The 18194-nt window shown below is 38.2% G+C and overlaps 1 protein-coding gene across 1 annotated transcript; it reads left to right on the forward strand.

The window, feature by feature from the left end:
• The first annotated feature begins 451 nt into the window (after positions 1 to 451).
• LOC133846402 (cyclic AMP response element-binding protein A) lies at positions 452 to 17339 on the forward strand. The gene is made up of 6 exons (XM_062281369.1): positions 452 to 1558; positions 13489 to 13702; positions 14870 to 15411; positions 15497 to 15967; positions 16364 to 16507; positions 16571 to 17339. Exons 1-6 carry the CDS (start codon positions 1502 to 1504, stop codon positions 16763 to 16765), a joined length of 1623 nt encoding a protein of 540 aa, XP_062137353.1. The 5' UTR covers positions 452 to 1501; the 3' UTR covers positions 16766 to 17339.
• Positions 17340 to 18194: the final 855 nt, after the last annotated feature.

Below are 18194 nucleotides of genomic sequence, written 5' to 3' on the forward strand. Positions count from 1 at the left end.
TTTTTTTTTGTGTGTTTTTCCTATACTTCAAGTCTTGACTTGACGTCAAAGCCGGCTTACGACGGCGACGACGACGCGACGACAACAACGAACGACGCCTGCTTACATTCACTTTACAAAAGAAAAAACAACACTCACTCACTCACACAAAACCAAAAAAAAAAAAAGAGCGTGAAAGTTGTGTTAAGAGAGCCGAAAAACGCAAGCCGGCAACCGGCATTGTCAAAGTGAGCGTACATGAAGTCATTCACTGCGCTCTTCGCTTTGGGGCGCTGCTCACGTACACGCGAATATGTGTGCGTGCTTGCGAGTGTATGTGTGAGAGAGAGCTCGATTGCTTGAACGAGTCTACGACAGCGACGACGATGACGATGTCGACGACGGCGACGGCGTCGACGACTGCGGCTGCGGCTGCTGCTGGCAGTTCGTTCGCATTCACAAGAATTTCACCGACATTTAGTTTAGTACCGTTTTTGGCTGCAGTCGCACTACGGACAATATTCTAATTGTGCTAACCATCAATATACACACACACACATATAATATACAGCAGACATCAAATATATAGTATACGCTTACGCATACGTATTACCATATACAATTCGATTAAATAGCGGCAATAGTTAATGATATTAACTACACATTTTAAATGTAATTATACATGGCCAATGCCCAGCCATATGGAAATCGTGTGCTGCTGTCTCAACACACAAAAAATTGAATCCATTTAATCTGTAAAACAAAAAACAACAAATACGAATAATAATAACCAAAACGCAAACAACAAATTAAATCCAAATGTAATATGATAAAAAAAAAATTAATAACAGTTTTCTATTAAAAAAAAGTTTGTGCAAAATTGTAACTGTGTTGGAATAAATCATTTCAAAATAAAAAATTTATAATTGCAAGCTACAAAGCAACAAAACAACGACAACCAACAACGCGTGCAACAAGTTAAATCCAGCTACAAGTTGTAAACCAAGTTAGAACTATACACACACACACATATGTATGTTCGTCTACCAATACACAAGCCAGCAACCCAACACACACACTCACACGTTCGCGCTACACACACACACACACACACACACACACACATACACTCACACGGAGAGAGACTTTAACAATGTCAAGTGAAAACAATCTCTGGAATCAACAGGTTTCGCCCTAAAAAGTGTTATTAAGAAGCGCGTCCAGAACTCTTTTTTTATGCGACGAGGAATTTAGTTAAAATTACAACACGAGTAAAAGAAGTTGAGCAAAAAGAGAGTCTTAATAATTAGCTAAAACGAAAACAACAACAACAAGAAAGAAAAGAAAAAGAAAATTATATATATATATGTGTATATAGATCTATAAGAAATTGTGTGACTGCAACCAGGTGGAACGAAAGTCGGAACAAACACCGCAAAAAATCAGCTTAACAACAACAGAAAAGAAAAAAAAGAAAAAACAAAAACCTGAAAAGTTCTTAGAGCGCAAAATAAACCTCAATATGGATTCATTCTACGATGGCGACCTTAAAGATATATGGGACTCCGATTTAGATCCGGTAAGCAAGCAAACAACAACCAACCAGTTCTATTTATGGTTCCGTTCGGTAAAGCTTTATCAGCTTTTTTGTGTTAATTACCTCCATGCATAGTATAATAGATGTATGTTATGTATGTTATGTTCCTTGGTGACGAATAATTTATAGAAGAACAAGAAGAAGAAGAAGTAGGGGACTCGGTGAACCTTTCCGCATATCCGCGCCAAACAACAAGAGCTTAAGAGCTTTGACTGTGACTGTGGACAGCCGCTGAAGTACATTAAAGCTTAGCTGGGCTAAGCTGATTACGTGAAAGATCTGAAGATCTGCAACATTTGCTTGGCTAAGAAGAATCGTTGAACCTTTGCCAATTAACAAGGCACTCACTTAAAAGCTTCGACTTTATTTCGCACTTTAAAGTGCATTAAGCCCAGCCATAAATCTCAATTGAGAAGCCATAATTAAAGTGTACAATTATATAAAGCTATTATATGAAATGGCATTTGAAAACAGAAAAACAAAAAGAAAAAACTCGACGAAATATTAATGACCCACATTAAGTTTACAAAGGGCTTATCAGTAGGCTCATTTGTTGGTACAACACAACAACAACAATAACAACAACAACAAAATAAACGTACACTGATTTGAATTGAAATTAAAGTATGGAGTGCGACTACAGAATAGAGAAAACAAATTATACGCTTTGCTAGGAAGCTACGAGAGGAGAAATTGCTGAACTTTGTTTTAATTTTGTTTTGTACAACTCACAACGAGTCTCGCGTCTCTCTCTCTTAGTAGTTTCATTTTCCCTTTCGGATCAAAGTGATCTTCGTGCCTGCATATTAAGCAGTTGCTTTACAAGACCTTTAAGCGGCGGCCCCCCCTCGAAAAGTAAAAAATAAAATAAAATGAAATGGAAGAAAAAGAAAAAAAACCTGTCCCATAAAACAGCATAATAAAACTGTCTGTATGTCTGTCGTCTGTCTCTTTGCCAGTCACCAAAAGCCAAATCTAATCGACACTCTTGCCGCTACTACCCGACAGCTCCAACACTATGAAATGATATACAACACACACTCTACACACACACACACACACATGCACACCCAGTTTTGCGATATATTCTGTTATTTCGATTTGATTTCTCGCGTAAGTTTTGCAAAATGTTTTGATATGATAGGTTTGGAGAGGGTCCCAAGGTTTTTATCTGACAGTTACGTTTGCTACTTACATACGTGCAAAGCGGTAACGGGAATGGGGAATGGAGTATGGGAATGGAAAAACTTAGGAAACTGGTATCAATAAACAATTTTTTAGTGATTTTTTATGTTCAAAAATATCATTTACATGGTCGTCAGATAAGAGGAGAGTCTTGAAGTCACTAACTATTTGTGGCGTAACGTAAAGTGTTTTGTCTGATAATGATAATTAGAGTTTTCCAAGAAATTAAAAGAAGAAATTTTATCATTAGCGAGCGAATTGGTTGCGTTCACCGCCACAGCCATCGCCACCGTCACCGTCACCGCCACCGCCACCGCCTCCCCCACAAACAAAATCGACGACAATCGTTTCAATATAATGAAAGAAGGCATGTGTGTGCTGATGTTCCTTCTCTTCTGAGCTTCATTTGTGAGACTTGCTTATCGCTGCGGAAACAGTAATGAATACATGTCGCCGTCGAGGAAGCGTCGCAGTCGCTGCCGCTACCGCAGTCGACGTCGGCGTTGCAGTCGCTGCCTCGGTCGACGGAACATTTATGAGTACTACGTCCAGACTCTAATACAAAAGACTGCGAAGAATCTATTAGAGACACACACACACACAGACAAACAGAAAGAAAGAAAGACGGACAGACAGAAAGACACTTGCTTAGATGAGACAGTCAAGTGATAAGACGCACTGAGCTATCAGCTGCGCCAAATGCAAAGTAACTAATGACTTCTCTTATTCATATTTTTGTGTTGTTGTTGTTTTTTTGCTCGCCACTGCACTTTAAACTGACAAAACCTCTGGTCGTCAGTGTCATTACTGAGCGAGATAATGCAGCGACACGACACGACGAGACGCCAGACCGAACCGAAATAGGCTCAGGCGAATAACAAAAAAGATTCCCGGGAAAAACGCGCGTGCAGTTTAGGTTTTTTCCCGCCGTAAGCAGCCACAAGCTGTTGTATGTATGTAGTGGAAGCAACACGCCGGGGCGTGCGCCCTCGATTACGTCAGAATTCTGCTATGACCCTCTCTCTCTCTCACTCTCACGCCTTGAAAGTATGTGTGAGCGGGTTTTGTGTGGTTTTTATGATCAGCATGTCTAAGTACATACGTAAAGTACTACATGCATACATAAATATTTATTAGAATGACCGTAAACATTGCGTTTCTCAGCGGGGCTAAAACTTACACTTTATCGTTTTCTCATTTGGCCATTTAGTTATATTGAAAACAAAACAAAATTTAAATTATCATTGCGTCCCTTGCGTGCCCGCATACGAGTATCAGGAATCTTATCACAAAAAGTATTTTGTAACCCGAAAAAGCAAGAAATGCCAAGATAACGAACGCTCCACAATTGTTTTGATTACGACTCTCGCGCCTATTTCGTTGATTCGTTTTCGTTTTAAACAACTTAGCCACTAAATAAAGTAACGTCTGGGGGTTTTTCATAGTTTCTCTGTAGTTTCAATAACAAATTGGACCCAATGCAAAATAATAACAACGAGAGCGGCAGGAGATAATCCATTCGCTGTAACTCAATTACTGAAAATAAAAGTGAAATTTCAATATTTATCAACAGAAAATCCCAGAACCTGTAACCTGTCTCGTAAACCGTGTTCATCACCGCAATCTCGTGTGTTTTCACTCAAATAAAAATCCCCCTTTTATTCGAGAGGCGCTCGGCACACAGTCTGTGTTGCAATCATCATAATTTTTCAAGTGCTGTCCCTTATCTGTTGTGTCAGCAACCCATCACACATTTTTATATTTATAAATATAATATTGATTACTTCAACAAGTCCATTGAATAATTATAAATTTTCTCAGAAATAACTATTATTTATGGTAGACTGTACACAAGTGATTAATAATAAATAATGCTTGTCCTTTGCCATTAGAAGATCAGTTGTGAAATTCTACTAAATTCAAAAAAGTGGAATTCAAGTCACATAGATTAAAGCCTCTATCCCTTTAATCGCAAAAATCTGATTTGGGATACTTCTCAAACATTTCAATGGGAATTTCCTGTACCCGCTAGAAGACTAATCTATTATATGATAACAACTTGAAATAACTCCGAGAATAGAAACATTTTTAACAAGTCATTCAGATCAGATTTTCTATCAAGCTGTAGACAAGAGATCATAATAAATAATTTTGAATTTGAGATAAGAAAATACTACGGCTCTGGAAATTCCTTCATAGTCCACTGTGGGATCCCATTGTGAAATGCATTTGGGAAATATAGAAATTGTAATCTTAATGTCTTATGAGATCGATTTGTACTTTCCCACACAAAGATCATAATAAAAACGATTGTGATTTGCGATAAGATTTACTGTCTTTCAAGAGATAATAAATAATTTCTGATTTGACAGTAGTTACTAAATAAACAATCCATATTTTATAATAATTAGAACATAATATAGTTTAATTCCCAGAATCATATTAATTAATCCACTTTTTTAGAAGAGCATTATCAACATAGATTTTAGTTTGTTTTCATCGGAACTGTAATCATGGAAATTCTACGATCAGTTTTCATAAAACTGAACCGGATCGTATAATTATTACATAATTCTCAGTACAACATTTAGAGGGAAAGTGAGTGCCGCTTTACTATGTATGTATTAAGTATTCAGTGTGGTCCAAAGTTATTGATAAGGACCAAGACGTTTTGCTGCTGGAAGCTAAAATTCTATTTTCACATTTTGTTTCGAAACGATAAGGGCACATGTTGCTTGGAAACAAAACGTCACGCTAGACAGCTTTCAAATTAATCTTATATTATGCATGTGAGTGGTGCGTACATTGTTGTATGTGCGTACACTGCTACACAAAAGTATGTATACAGCAGTGTATAGTGAAGGGGTTATTAACACTAGAGTGCGAGCTTCTAGTCAAATCTTCCGGCATGGAAAGGAAACAGGAAATATGTATTTTGTATTTTCTTGTTGTTGTTGTTCTTGTGTGTTGTCCTAAAAACAATCTGCAGCAATTTGACATTCCATTATAGAAACTAGACTTTTTCGACCGTTTTGTAGTTTGTTGTTTTTTTGTTTTATGCACTAAAGAAACCCAGTAAAAATGATTACCTTGGGTCGACGAAAGCCAAAAAAAAAAAAAAACGAGCGGTCGCCTTCACAAAAGAATGCTGACTGAGAAAGAAATAAACAACAACAGCAACAACAACAACCGCAACGAAAGCAAATGGCAAAAAACGTCAAAGCAGACTTGACTCTCGAACGGGGCAAAATTGGTAAGACCAAAAGTCAAGTCGAGAGAAGAAAATTGCAGCATTAACAAACAAGTTCAAGTTAATAAGTCAGCAAGTTTACTTAGCTTGCCAATCTACCATTGAGTGTGGCCAACACAAGGAAAACCAAAGCAGCAAACGAAAACAACAAAAAACAGCAGCAGCAACAACAACAACAATAATTAAATACGAAAAAGAAAAAAAAAACAAAGAAATAATCAGCTATAATTTACATTTCAACGCTTTTTGATGCAACTTTCGCTTATATAAGCAAAAGTTTGCCAACTTCAATTTTGCTAGCTCTATGAGCGTATTTAATGTTATTAACCATTTCAATTTGACACCCTTTTTACCCGACCAACAACAATAGAACAGTTAACCGAACCGAAGTGAATGCAAAGAATTGCCATATGCATAGGTGTGCGTGTGTGTGTGTGCGTCTGTGTGTGTGCGTCTGTGTGTGTGTGCAGTTTGCTGCTGTTTGAGGTTATGTTGAGTTTCTAACGGCTTAGTGCAGCGAGCCGCTATTTTAAATGCACACGAGAGAACCCACAAAACTGAAAAACTGAAAAACGTGCTTGGCAACAGTGTCTGCGACTGTCTCAAGAGACGAGAGACGGTTGCTCAGCATATTTGAATAACTAGTTCGAGCCACGATACTTTCAATATGCTATAAAGTAAAACAATATCTATGTGTGATGGTGACGCTGTCTATGCGACTGACTCGATGTATGTGTGTGTGTGTGTGTGTGTGTGTGTTTGCGTATTGCTTAACTTTGACATTTCCAATAAGCGGAATGGAGTGGAGCGTTGCAATCTGCAAAAACAGGTTAAAATACAAAGCGAATGCCAAAAACCAAAAACCAAAAAAATACAAAGAGGCAACACAAAACTTGCGACGATGGCACCATTGCAAATTTTGTTAGCGGCACATTTCTATGAAAAAAGTTCAAACATATGGCAAAAGCGCGCATAATTAAATTTGTCCACTCGCACAGTCTGTGTGTGTGTGTGCAGAGTGTAATAGTATGTGTGTATAGTATCATCGTGTTACACTTGAAGAGACGACGCCCCCACCATTCATTGAGTCGCACACAGTCCATTCATGCGAATTTTACACGCGCTGCGCAGTGCAGGATGCGCGCACACAAAAAAAAAAAGAAACGTTGCCTGCGGTTTTGCTCTCTTTTCCGCACTTTGCTGCTCTTTGCACTCTCTTAAATCCGTTTTGGCATGTGGGCGGCCGGCAGCAGCAGCAAGAGCAGTAACAGCAGCGAGCAGCTGTTTAGTTTACTTTTGACGTCAATGTCAGGCAGGAGTTGAAGGCTCTGTGTGAATTATTCATAGATTGAATTTACAATATGTGGGGAGCAAATGGCGAAGGAGGAGAAGGGCAGGAGACGGAAGCTTTTTTCTCCACCGCCTCTGTGCGTGGGTGTACCATATTGTTTTGTTAATGAAGTGTTATACGATAAGTGTAACAACACAGCGAGAGCGATGACAACAAGTTGTGCAACAGTTGGGGCCTCATTACAGGAGCTGGGCATGTGCGAATACACGTAATGACAGTTGCTGTTGGCCTTAACATATCGTCGGGGTGGAGGGTGCTTTCGGCAAAGGAGTTGCGACCATAAGGCAGCATCTATTTCTAGCTGACAAGCTGGTTTAAGCTTTAAGTGTGAACCGGTAGGATCAGTATTAAAAAGAGTAGTTAATGCGTTAAGCATTTGAAATAGACATTTGATTGAGATCTTACTATTGTTTTCTTAAATACGACATTTTATAATTTCAAAATTAACAGGAATAGCATGTAGAAACTTAAGCTAGTTTGAATTATATATTAAACTATTTACTTACTATAAAAGTAGTCTATTATATAGAAGCATTTTCTTACTATTGTTTTCTTAAATACGACATTTTATAATTTCAAAATTAACAAGAATAGCATGTAGAAACTTAAGCTAGTTTGAAATATATAGTATATGTATATATATATATATTTATATATATTTACTTACTATAAAGTAGTTTATTATATAAGAAGCAATTTCTTACTATTGTTTTCTTAAATACAACATTTTATAATTTCAATATTAAGAGGAATAGCATGTAGAAACTTAAGCTACTTTGAATTATATATTAAACTATTTACTTACTATAAAAGTAGTCTATTATATAGAAGCAATTTCTTTGAATAAAGAAACTAGCTTTGTGTGCAGTTTCTTTTCGATCGGTACCATCGATAATGGCCCCTATTAAAAGAGTCTTGCTTATCACATTAATTTCCCATGCGACACGTTCAATGTCAATGCCGTATAAGCACTATCAATTAAATGAGTCATGTGGAAATCGAGTCAATATTGATGATCCTCCTAAGTGATTCACCCGTTTATAGATAGCAAAAGCGCGCTCTTGATCAATTTGTTTAAGCTGCGAATCGTATGCTGATTGTCTCTGTGTGTTGATCTACATAATTTTGTGTGTTGCTTCCGTCGGATGGCCTCTTGACAATGTCTTTTATTATTTGTATTTGTGTTTTATGGTGTGTCTGGCTGTTTTGGTTTTTGTGAAAGGCGTCAAAGTCAACCACTTTGAGCCACTTTAACACCCAAGCGTATGGAGCGAGCAACCACAATGCCACAAAATGCGATTAGGACACACGCCAGCGCCTCCAGTTGGGTAGATGCAATGGTAACCGAGTCTCCCGTCTCCGGTCTCCGGTCTCTACGCGTGGGTTGTGCGCAAACCATTCGCAAACTTTCACAACATTTCCGTTTTAATTTTGTTTTTTTTGTGCAAATATTTCTACTATAGCCACGAATTAGTTAACTGGCGGGTGGGTTTTTTCTACGTCAGGGCGTCTCATTGCTTGCGTACTTCTCTCTTTAATTTCACACACACACACATGTGTGTGCGTATGCATGTTGTTGATAAGCTTAAACCCGCATAGGACACACGCCCCCGCCATATCAGTGGGGCAGTTTTATTTGTGTATCTGTGTGTGTGTGTGTGTGTGCCGGCTGCTATTATTATACCAATTGTGTTATATTTATAACTTGAATACGGCAAAAACACGTCATTTGGCTGCTGCTGCTGCTGCTGCTGTTGTTGCTGAATTTGTTGCCAATCGGGTTTTGGGGTTGCATAGGGGTTGCAACACACGGCGTATACGTAATGTTTTGTGTTTGTGGCATCCCAACAAGGCCAATTAGTCGTCAGTTGCGCTTGCACACAAACAAAATGATCAAAACATCAATTTATCGATTTGTTATCGCCCTCGATCGATTGTTTTTCATAAATACATTCAAATCAAATATAAATCTCAAATTACTTAAGGTTCATTTGAAGATTTCAAACAATCATTTGATGGCAATTTTGCGGAATTAACATGAAATGTATAACATGAATAATTCATTATAATAATTAGTATAAATTATGTTGATTTAATTTCGGATTTATTAAATGAAATTAATTTTCGGTTAATTTGTAACGGCATTTGAAAGGCAGTCAACGGGGGTAGGGGGTAGGGTTGCCTTTTAGCATTCTTCTGTTCGTCCACTTTCTTTTTGGGCCACTTTACGTTTACCAATTACCATTTACCACGCTTTTCGACTGCCAGGCAATGGCCGAAAATACAAAAAAAAAAAAGCAAAACCAAAAACAAAAACTACAAAATACAAAAACGCAAAACGTTATAAGAAACCAAAGCGCAAGCCAAAGCGTAGCAATTTTTCAAGTTAAAAAGCATTTTTGAATTGTGGGAGCACCTTTCACTTTACAGCAAAGATAATGATGACGATGACGATGGCAATGATGATGATGATGATGACGATGAGGAAGAAGCAGAAAGCCAGTGGGACAGACAAGCATAAAAATTGAAAAGAAATAAAGAGCAACTAAAAATGCTGTGCACAACACAAAGAAAACCGATACATACATATGTATGGGACTTTAAGAGTGTGTGTGTTGTGTTTTGTGGCCACAAACATAAGTACACATGTACATGCATACATACATACATACGTAGTACATACGTAGAGAGAAACAAGCATTGAAACTCACACACAACTGCAGTTTTATAAATGTGAAAGGTTTTCGCTTGCTGCAACATTATTTAATCAATCCAATTTGTGGAGCAAGCGAAAAAGCAAAATCGAAATGTATCTATAGACAAAAACAACCAACAAAAGTAAAGAAAGAAAGACTGAAATAAACTATAACCAGTTTAATTATTTTTATGAAATTGTATTTTTTTTCTTTTCGTATTTTTTTTTTTTTGGTTTTGCCTTTTGTCTTTTACACCCTTTTTCTGGCTGGGACTACGTAAAAAATTTGAATAAAATTGTATAATGGAACGAAGGCGATATGCTAATGCTGTCGAGATACGTATGTAAAACAAATACCCTCAGGCGGCTCGTTTGGTTTTTTTATTTTATTTTTTTTTGTTTTTGAATAGATTTCGAAATGAAGTGCAGTCAAAGAAAATGTGGAAAAGTTCTCATCAAACTAAAACAAGTCGTACACTACACACAAACACACACTCATGCTCTCACACACACACACACACACACACACACACACACAAAACGACACCGCACACACGCACACGTGACGGGCGCAACAGGTGCTCATTTGCATCGATAACGGGTTTTGTGTCATCGATAGTGCGCAGAGCGCTTAGTAGTACAATCGATATAAGCGAAGACGAGCATCAGATGATCATTAGATACTTCAGGCTATTGCCTAAGCGCCTTTTTTTCGTAGCTTAAGAGCCAGAGTTAGAGTCAGGCAGGCACTCGAGTGCATTGGGGGGCACTTGACTTGACTCAGTCGCCCTTGGCATTTCACCAAAGCGGCTTTCATCGACAACAGCAACAGCAACAACGAAAAAATGAAAAAACCAACACCTGAAACGTGCAACAATGAATGCTTAGCGAGCGAGATGCTCCACAAGTTTGATTTGTCGGTAACCATGCCCCACAGCGCCGCCGACATCATCATACAACGATCAACAGTCAAACCGTCAGCAGCAGCGAGCAACAACAACAGCTGAGAATGAGGGGAGTAGGGGGGGATGGGTCTGAAGCAGCAGTGGCGGCAAAGACAACAACAGCAAAATGCCTGCGAGCATTTTTATTTTTGCTGTCTCTTCTTGGCTTTCTTTCATCATTGAGTTCCTCACAAAATCTCACTCTCTCACTCCCGCTCTCTCCCTCTCTTTGAATGCCAAAGAGTCGATGTGTGTGTGTGTGTGTTTATGTTGCCCGTTTTGGTAACATTTTTCAAGAATTGCTAATTCCCAACAATTCCAAGGTTCGATGAACTCATCATAAACACAATCACACACACACGCACACACCATTGGCACGCACATACACTTGCAGAGTTTATTTACGCTTCTCTACTGCCGCAGCTACTTTGCTGATTCTTGGCCGCAGCCGCGGAGACGGCTAAAATGTGGAGAAAGCACTTGTGCAGGGATATTCACACATACATACAGACGAACAGACACACACACATGCAAACGAGGGCGGATCATAAAAATAATTAAGTCCACGCATGAAAATGTAACTGGCAAATGCAATTGCTCTAAGTCGTGCTATCGATACTAATACACATCGCAATTACCATAAACTATCGATGCAAGCCGCACCACAATTTCGAATGAGCGTTGTCAACAGACATACAAACACCAAATTGCATATCACGTATGGGCGGGTGAATGGGTACTTCTAAATCCACCCTCGCACATACCAATGTATCCATACATACATATGTATGTATGTATGTATGTGGCACATATACATACAATGCACGCGTGCAAACGGTAATCAATGTTTAAGTTTATGTACCGTGTACGATACGAATAAGTGGTAAGCTTGAAAGAAGACCCACACAGAAGCAGAAGCAACAGTCGAAGAGACTGGACGCTCAAAGAGAGAATCATACCTGCTGTGACACGCAAGCCGGCTGACACACACACACACACACCTACATACATGTATGTATATATGTAAGTATGTATGTACATACTTGCAGACAGGCGACTGTAACTGCGACGTTCCCTTTTCTTATGGCCAAAACTGGATTTCCATTCGAGTGTGGCTTAGAATGTGAACATTTTAAAGGCAAAAAATATTTTACATACTAATGGCTTTTTAAAGCCAAGTGTAATTACATGCACTTTTTATCATTCTACGCTATACACACACATACACATGCATGTATGCAGAGACACACACTGACACGCGCGCAAACAGAAAGTGTCGCATTTATATGGGTCAACAATTTATGGCCGTAGATTTGCTTACAGCAATTAAGTAAATTCAAGCAGTTTTTTGTATTATTTTGACAAGAACTGGCACACACATTGTGAGATTACATCATCGTGCTTTCAAATAAATATACCACATACTTACGTACCAACAAAATTCGCATTCGCATTCTGGATATGTATTTTGGGCAGATGAAGAACAGCACAAAGAAGAAGAAGCAGCAGCAGCAGCAAACTCGTTCCTGCCGAGCGGCAAACAACAAACAAACACTTGTTGCAAATCGCATTTGTGCTCAAATCCAAATCCACAAGCTCATCATGCACACGGCTGTTGGCTGTTATTCAAGGTTGTTGACAACTAATCACGCTCACGACGACACCACTAAATGCGCTCTGTTTAATTATAATTTATTTAATCTATTACACACTTTCATATTTCATATTTTTTAAATGTATGTTTTTTGCAAGCCTTGCACAAATTGGCATGCGTTGCGATGAACTTTTAATTGCTGATTGCCCGACACACTTATCGATAGTCGCACTCGAAAGGACATATCGATGCAGGATGCGAATCATCGCTATTCTATTGCAAAAAGATGGCGGCTCGTTTAAAAACCGATTTCAATTATACGCATTCGATATCACACCAAAAATAGACATATAAATCCATTCAAGAGCCAGGCACCACTTCAGTTTATATGACTCGGAAAATGATAACTTGAAATTGCTTTTATTTGTATTTTTGTTTGAATCTATGAAGAATTCAAGGGTACGATAGAGTCGCTGTCGCCTTAGATAAGATTGACAAACAAAAATATACTACATACCTTGCGCACCTCATGCAAGGCTGACTGCCAATCTTCTATACGTATTATTATTATTATATATATACTTTTTTCTAATAATATTGTTTATTACTTGAAATTTTTGTTGTATTTTTGGAGCTATCTGCATGGGTCCGTGTATCTGTATCGCTGCGTTTTTGGTTTTACGTGTGCTAGCATTTCGTGCGATTTGCTTTTAAATTATTGTTAGTGTTTTTTGGTTTTATTGTTTTGCACAAATATGTGTTTCAACTTTTGTTTCTAAGTTATATAAGCGTGCTATCGCTGTGCAACACGACCGCGTCTCGTATTTCGTTTGTACATTTACTAATTGCCAATTACTAATTTTGTTGCTTCATTTCGTGTTCTATTTTTACAGACGGAATCCTTGAAAATAAGCAGCGATCACGATATGCACGATTGGTTTTATGATCGCGATGTCAAGGATCCAGCCGTAATACTCCATGACAAGCTCATCTCCGATGCGCTGCTCAATGGCACGGGTCCAATCAAAACGGAGCATTCCTATAGTCTCAACAGCGATGGTGACTCCCTGCCCGATTCACCTAAAAGCCTGCAGGCCAAGATCGATGGTAGGTATTTCAATGCATATGTATGTATGTGTTATCGATATTTGGGTATAATCATCAATGCTAAGTTGATGCGTTTGCTATCGATTAATTTGGTTAACCGTTAACGTAAGCAATTAACGTTTTTCTTAAAGCCAAAGCCAAGACAAATACAGTTGCCAGTTGGTGGCTCCATTGTAAATTTAGGCCATGTACATAGTGAACAACAAATGACAAAAGAGAAAACAAAAAAAAACAGTTGAACAGTTTCTGTGTTTTTACTGTCGCGGTAGCATTTAGCAATTTAACGCAGTACTCGTGCATGAAGTTTTGTACTTTGACGCGATATCAGTTATTGTTATTGTTATAGTTGCTGTTTGCTGGTAATATTCCCCTATATGTATGTATAAATCTATATACATATGTATGTATGCATGTTTAATTGCTGTTACCTAGGCTGGCCTGTTTCTTTTTTTATAATTTCCATTATTTGTAATTTAATGGAAACTGTACAACAATTGTGTAAATAAAATTAAAATTTATGAAAAAGAGCATTCTGAGTAGGAGAGACAAGAACGTGGCTGAAACAACAAAACACATACAAGTTTGTACGTATATGTATATGTGAATTGTACATACTACAATAACATCATGTGCAAACACAAGTGCCTTGGCATGAGCTTCTGCTGACGCGCGCCGCCAGCTTCTGCGGCAAGTGATCCAATGTTTGGGGCCTGTTTGCATAGTTACAGAAAAGAATATCAAATTGTTGGATAATATTTGTGTTGAATAACTTGGCTCAGTGCGAGAAACAAAAGTAGGTTAGTCTACAAAATATTTGCGCACATATTGAATTATTTGATGTGGTTTAGACTTGAGACGTAAACAAGCATAGCAGACGTAACAATTAATCAAAGGAACGCTAAAAACAGATGAAACTCACTTCAAAATGGCAGCGAGTAATTGTCTATACGAGAAAAAGATTTTAATTTCGTAACAAAAATTGCAACTGAATTGGTTTTTAGTTACATTTTACAAGTAATATCGAAATAGCTGCATGTATCGGAATTTTAACCGTTTCAGTGCTGCCAATTTATCGCGTTACCCTTACGTTAAATGCTATCGATAACTTATAAAATGGCCGCATACAGCAAACGACTTACAATTTTCTTTTCGTTGCTCTCTTTGCAGACATGGATGACGAGTGCTACTCAGGCAGTGGCCGCATCACCATTGATCCCAAATGCCTTACACTACACCCGCCCACAAGAAATAATCGCAGCAGTGCCATGCTGAGCATGAGCAGCACCAGCGCCAATCCCGCATTACACACAGCCATAACGGAGTTGGCGCCCACGAACGCAGTCCTTGGTCGTCATGGCCATGGCGATGTAGTGCAGCAGCATTGTGGCAACAGCGTTAGCAATCACAGCAACAGCAGCAGTGGCAGCAGCAATAGCATGAGCGTGGCATTGGAACATTTTCAACAAGCTCAACACTTGGCTGACATGTACGATGATAACGATTGCAGTTCGTCGGTGTCATCGGCCAGGGAGGGCAGCATATCGCCCGATATATGCTCAGACATTGAGATCGATGAGGCAGTCATCAAGGATGAGCCAATGTCGCCCGACTCTAGCTGCCCCGCCAGTCCAAACTCACAGAATAGCAGCGCCCATCAGCTGAGCATCAATCTGGCCAATTTACAAACAGAGTTGCTCTTTGACCAAAAGGTGAGTGAGTCACATTTAATACTCTCGCATGCTAAACAGCTTTCATTTTTTGTTATTATCGTTGTTTTGTCCTACTTTATAACAGCATGGTGGACTTTTGCTTACTGCAAGCAGCAACAACCTCATCAAATCCCAGCAGCAGCAACTGTTGCTTGGTCAGAGCAGCCAAAGCCAAAGCAGCCTTATGGTGCCCAAGATAGCCATCAAAAGTGAGAAACAAAGTGCGGCCAGCAACAACAGTTCAACGGGTAAATCGCATGCGTATGGCATACCTTTGACGCCGCCCTCCTCTCTGCCCAGCGATGACTCCGAAGGTAACTTGTCGCCGGAACATTTGTATGCGCCACTGTCCCCCAACGCTTCCGCCGTTTCGATATCCGCCGTTACCAATGCAGCCGCCAATGCCAATTCAGCTGATTCAGCCAACAATGGGAGCGCGCGACGCGCTGCCTCTGCTTTGGCACGCGCCGCCGCAAGTAGCAGCAATGGTGCCTCGAATAATGCCGCAACATCGACGAGGCAACCCATACACACGCCGTTGATAAGCTCCCAGCCGGTAAGCAATCTTGATTTCAATATGAGACAAAACAATATAACTGTTTACTCGATTGGCCATTTTAGGATTATAACATGACTTTAGAGTCTTTAGACTAATTAATAATCCAGAACTTCCTTCCATCATACGATACTCAAAAATAATTTTAAATAATGTAGATTACTTAATAATTCTTCAATGTAATTGTCTTTCGACAGACAATTCACTCGACACTTTTTGATCAAAAATAAATATTACCATCATTCAGTTAATTCATTTTAAAAAATAAGTAACTAAATAAATAAATCCAAATAATAAGTTCACAATAAATGTAGAGATCGATTAAAAATGGATATATTTTGATATTCATATATTTTTCATATTTAATATTAAATACTTTTATTTTTGCAATTGCAGAAAGGTTCCACGGGCACCCTGCTATTGACCGAGGAGGAGAAACGCACGCTGCTGGCCGAGGGTTATCCCATACCACAGAAGCTGCCACTGACCAAAGCCGAAGAAAAGTCACTGAAGAAGATACGACGCAAAATTAAGAATAAGGTAAGTTTTCGCATAAGATTCAAGTGAATTTTGTAATGTAACTTTTGGTTTTCGTTATGACAGATCTCCGCTCAGGAAAGTCGTCGTAAAAAGAAGGAGTATATGGATCAATTGGAGCGGCGCGTTGAAATTTTGGTTACCGAGAATCATGATTACAAGAAACGCCTCGAGTCACTGGAAGAGACCAATGCCAATCTACTTAGTCAGCTGCACAAATTGCAGGCCGTAGTTAGCAAGCACAATGTGAAAAAGTCCTAAACCTGTAACCAAGGCCCAATGGCCAAATGGTTCAAGTTTGCCTGCCTGCCCGAGAGATATTTTTTATTTTTATTTTATTTGTTGTACATTCACACATACACAAACACACACACACACACACATATACTGAATACATATATACATAGGCGAGTGTCGAGTGAAAGTTTTCTAAGAATTTATCAGTTTATAAACAAATTGTCTTGATTAACGAAGCAATTTTATAATTTGGCTTTTGATTAGCACAAAGCAGTAAACATTCCCCCAAATCCCCCTGCCACCTTCTCTTAAGATTTAGTAGCCCATATGCGCATATACATATATATATATATATATAAATATAAATTTATATATGTATATTTCTATCTATATCTAGCTACTTATAGTTCGTATCTTATATTATTATTAGTCATGCATTCCTGTTATATAACCTGATATAGAGTAGGCAACAAGCTCAAATGAACCCCACTTAATCAGCGTCTAAAGAGAAGCTACGTAATAATGTTGTTAAAATAAAACAATAAAAAAAAAACAAGAAAGAAAAGCCAACTTCGGCACTCCGAAGAATAAATACCCGTGCAGACCAAATAGACAGTTAGTGCAAATCGGTTATTACAAGCGAGAACAATTATCTTATTGCTCTTCTGACAGATACAGTTAGCTATTCGGATCAATAACTAATTGGTTCCGTTTTGCCTCAGAATTAACACTTGCTTTAATATCTGAATTTTTTAAAAGGTTACACATATTCGAGTAAAATTTGAAATATTCTCTGCAAGGGTATAAAAAAAATGAAAAACATAAAAACGCAAAAATATTGAAAATCACACACCAAAAAACGCATATGGCATGCTAAGATGTGAGCTCTACGAAAACATCGATTTGATTTAAGAGCAACGACATGTACATTATGTTTTAATAATGCTTGATTGTACGAACTATACTTTCGGAGCTGTATCCACAATTAATTAGGAGCAGTTTTTTGAACAGTTTTGTTTGGCATGACTCTTGTTCCTTTATACGATATTTCTCAAAACATAAGAAAACAAACAAAAATCGAAAACAATTCCGTATATATTTACAAATATGTATGAATTATGTAAAACGAACTATGTCTATACGCAGCATTTAAGTTTTTTTGTTTACCAGCAGCAATTCAAAGTTACATGATGCTTTTGTTCTTGTTGCCTGGACGAATTAAACAATTTCCGAGCCAATTACGAAAAGAAAAATATTGTTTGTTAAGTTTTATATTTTAAGTATCGCTGCAGCGAAACGTTAAGAAAAAACAACTACAATTTCAATTTACTTTGCAGCAAAGATTTTGTTTTTTATTAATACCATTTATTTTACATTGTAGTGCAATTTTTCGGCATAACTATTCTTGTTTTCCACAGTCTTTTATATTAAATAATATGAGTCATTTTAGTAT

This window comes from Drosophila sulfurigaster, chromosome 3, assembly GCF_023558435.1.
Source record: "Drosophila sulfurigaster albostrigata strain 15112-1811.04 chromosome 3, ASM2355843v2, whole genome shotgun sequence".
NCBI lineage: Eukaryota > Metazoa > Arthropoda > Insecta > Diptera > Drosophilidae > Drosophila > Drosophila sulfurigaster.